General features: G+C 43.9%; 1 protein-coding gene across 1 annotated transcript in view; it reads right to left on the reverse strand.

The window, feature by feature from the left end:
• Positions 1-597, reverse strand: part of fem1b (fem-1 homolog b) — a 6,141-nt gene extending 5,544 nt beyond the window's left edge. The window contains 1 exon segment of the mRNA XM_020615784.1: positions 5-597. Within this exon segment, the coding sequence (XP_020471440.1) occupies positions 5-69 (65 nt within the window). The 5' untranslated portion in view covers positions 70-597.
• Positions 598-4,131: the final 3,534 nt, after the last annotated feature.

A 4,131-nucleotide genomic window follows, 5' to 3' on the forward strand; every position in this document is an offset into this window, starting at 1 on the left:
CAGCGCAGCCATGGTCAGGACTCGGCCCTCGCTAGCCGCCTTGTACACGTATCCGGCCAGAGACTCCATCTGAGCCCGACAGGAAGCCAGGACCTCCGCTTTCTTCGCAACTGACGCCCGCAGTGTCTACTCCTCCAAAACAAGCCGCCTCCCATTAAAGTGTCGAAACAATCCCCAGTACACACATGAAAATTGGTCGGCTCCCTTAAAGCCACGAGAAAAACGTTAAGGATCCAGACTGGCGAAGTTTTGAGATGAAATGTGCGAGCCTGAGCGTTCAGTTTCTGGGTTTCTGTCTCCGGACGTCGAGTATCAGGCGTCAGCTGAGCGAGCTAGCCGGCTAGCTAGCACGCTAACGCTACCGGAGCTGTTCGTTTAAACCGACACTTTATAGGTCAACGGTTCATTCAAATTAAACTGGGTCCTTGTTATTCACTCCAAGGTTCGTCATTTGAGGATTTTCTGTCTAAAAACTCAAAACTGGACGAAAGAGTTCACAAACAAACACGAGCACCACTTTCACCTTCTGCGAGTTAGCCTTTACCGGAAATTGCAGTTCAACCTAACAAAAATCTCCGAGTGGAACCTTGCCTATTAGACATAGGTTCCGCTATTTCAATCAATACAAAATGTATGGAGCAGTACGAAGGACTAGAAAAACACGTTAAAGAACAATAAATCAAATTAAATTGTCCTTAACTCTAAACAGTAATCAGAAATAAGAAAATGGGGCAATTGCTGATTAAAACTAAAGAGTTATATTTAATGATGCAACGTTTTAGCACTTATAGGATTCAATAGTTTTCATGTAAACTCAAATTCATCCTCAATTTCAGGCAGTTTCGATGACCTCCTCTTGCATTCTGCTTTGCTTTATTAAAACGGGTGATATCAACTGTTGCTGTATTAAGTTTGAAAACGTAAAAATGTTCCGTGTTTCTGAACTGCTGTCATGTTCACTACTTATTGTATGTGTATTCTTGCAATCTTTTTTACTTGTCTGTAGTTCATTATTGAGTAACAAATTAAAATGTTCATATTATATGTGCATGCTACATTTTCCACATTAATCCTTTCATTTTCAGAAAATTAATCACATTTTAACTTGACTGTACATCTTATGTGAAACTTACAGCTGTGATTACCTTGGATTTTGTTTTGGACAGTTTTATTTACAGAAGTTTCAGCAGCTGAACTGCTACTGTTGAATTTGAGATGTATCATCCACGACTTTGCAAGGTAGCAGCCCTCGTTTGTGCTGCGGCCTGAGAGACCACTGGCTGGTTTAAAGATTTTCACACCGACTGTTTTTGTCATAACCCTGCACAACCAACCAGTTTTTATCACCCCTCAAAATGACCCACACAAGCAGGCTCGGATGATCTGCAGGGTTGGGGCTTGGAGTGCCTGGAGAAAAACCCCCAGCACCACAGTGGTTGCTAGCTCTCCTGGTCAGGTGCCGTCTCCTCTGAACATATTGAGCATTCTTTGCCTAAAAACCCCTATAGAATATAGAGGCCTTTATATATTAAATATAGATAAACTATAGTGCTTAAGAAATCTTCTGGTCTAGTCGTGGACGAGTCTTTGAGTTATTGCCCGGTGTTTTCAGTTTGCTGTTGTTCATGTTGTGGTGCCACTTGTCCATCACACAAGGTCCTGGTAAGGTCCTGGACTTGTTGTCTGGGGGCCATGTTTTGTTGAGTCACAGATGTATTTTCTTGGTTCAAAACATTATAGTTGTCCATGTGTCTGACCTTTTGCAGCAAATCTCTGTATGCCTGCATTGCAATTAGATAACTGTCCATAACTGTCCATGAACGTCCATAATTACTAATATTATTAACGCTATGTTTAAATACTTTGGGCCTATTTAATTTTTGTCGGCCGAAGTCTGGCACTTCGATCTGGACGCCGTCTGCTGCTGCAGAGATAAGACTGGACGAACATTTGCTCCTCAAACTTCGGGTCCTGGATGAGCCGACAGGACAAAGATTAGTAGAAAAACGAACGACGGTGTACTACTCTTTAAAAGATTAATACACCTTTCGAGCAACAGCTGCTGTTGCTCACAGGCAGTGACAGGGAGCGCGGTCCCTGTCACTGTGTGTGTGGTTGTTAGTCTACATGCCAACCCTGGGACAGACTGGAGACCTGTCCAGGGTGGACCCCACCTCTCACCCTGTGTCAGCTGTCGCCCGGGGAGTAATTCAATGTAGAACGGCCACTGCTCGTGACTGATCGATATTGACCGACTTACTAATGTATTGATTGGTTTTGCAGGTGGATTTACAAGACAATTATCGGGGTCCCCTCAGTGAATACTCCTAGCTCGGACATGGCCCCCTCCCAAGACTTAAGACGGATTATAAGGCTGATAAAACGTGTTTTAATCATCGACCTCCTGACATTTACTTGATAATTGATGAAAAATTTTAAACCTGTTAAATCTTTTCAGTTATAACACCGAGATGTGTGCAGGTACCTTCCTCTCCGCAGGAGGAGCAGGTGTTTCCTCTCGGTGTCACAAGTCAGCCAGATGTTTCTATGTCCAGCTGTTTTGTTACATCGCACAAACGCTCACCTGATCCAGCCCCGCATCAGCATCCATTCAAAATAAAACCATATCAAATCCAAATCCACTTTTTTGCAGAGCAAAGCCGTTCGTGGTCCTCAGAGACGGGGTGAATTCCTCTAAACTGCAGGCTGGTGACGCGACGGAGCTCGGGTCCCCCTGTTCTCCCACGGGCAGCACTCAGATATCAGCATCCACACAGTAAACACATGTTCACGTCGGTTTGTGGAAAAGGCTGAAATCGCAGACGCGCGTCTGGTTTCGCTTCTAGGGGCTCCGAAGTGCGCGATGTGGTGCGGCGCGGGTGTCCTGCGTCACAGGCTCATCGCAGCAGCCGAACCCAGGCTGTTGGGAGTCTCAGGGACCCGTCAAGTTCCCGGGTCACAGAGCTGGTCTCCGGTCTGAGCAGGGTCAGCATGATCCTGGACCCGATGGAGAGGGAAAAGTGCGTTTGGACAAATACATCAAACCAAACCAGAGAATGCGCATCATGTGCACTAACGGATGAAGTTAATGGGCTCCACCACGCAGCCTGACGGACAGACCAGCAGTACAGATGGCGGCAGGACGCCACCCAGAGGACAACATCTGCAACTACATACAAACTGTTGTTGCTGCTCTTCGTGGCTGCATCAGACACGTCCGTAAGATTCAGTACCGGAAGAAGTACTCAGAGCCTTTAAGTAAAACACCAGTAAAATCAAAACTGCTTGTGTGTTACAAATTAAATGTATTTCGAGTGTCAAAAGTAAAAAGTAAACTACTGCGACTAAACGTGCACCTGTCACCAGTATTTAATGTGTGACATTAGGAGATTGGGACAACTGGTATATTAAAATATAAGCCAGTGCTTGCTCTACCTGCTTGACCTATAGTCTATGGGTTCCCAACCTAGGGTTCAGGTCGCTCCAAAGGGTCACAAGATAAATTAGAGGGGCTGTGAGATGATTACAAATGGTGTGTGTGTGTGTGTATTGAATAAAAAATGCATTATTGCCCTTTGAAATAAAAAAATACTCAAAGTACTTTGCACTGATAACATTTCTCCGCGGTCCAGAATGAATTTACAAATTGAATAATTATGAAATAAAATTTCATGATAATGAGCAGATTTTAAAGCAGAATGAAACGTATTTCATAAGAACGAGCTTAATTTGGAAATTGTTTGTGATTATTTCACAATTTCATGGTCAGTTTCATAATATCCTATTAACTTATTTAATTTTGAACACTTTGGGATTCCTTAGTTGGTGTGTCAGTCTCCACCCACAGAATCACCACTCTGTCTGGACAGGAAGATTGAGCCAGCGAAACTCTAGATTCACTGTGGTGATAAGATGAAGGCATCAGCAGCCCAGTGCAATGCTGATGCGTCTGTATAATTATAGATTACTTAGTACTCACTACTTGCAACGAGGACATAAGCTCAGTTTATCACTTACAGAGGTTAGGCACCAGTTCAGCCAGCGAAAGGCTTGATCAACATTAAAAACTCGAAAGCAGGTTGAAAATTCACCACGCTATAATATTACTTAGCGTTTCAGCCATGGCTTTCT

This window comes from Monopterus albus, unplaced genomic scaffold, assembly GCF_001952655.1.
Source record: "Monopterus albus unplaced genomic scaffold, M_albus_1.0 scaffold170.1, whole genome shotgun sequence".
Taxonomy (NCBI): Eukaryota; Metazoa; Chordata; class Actinopteri; order Synbranchiformes; family Synbranchidae; genus Monopterus; species Monopterus albus.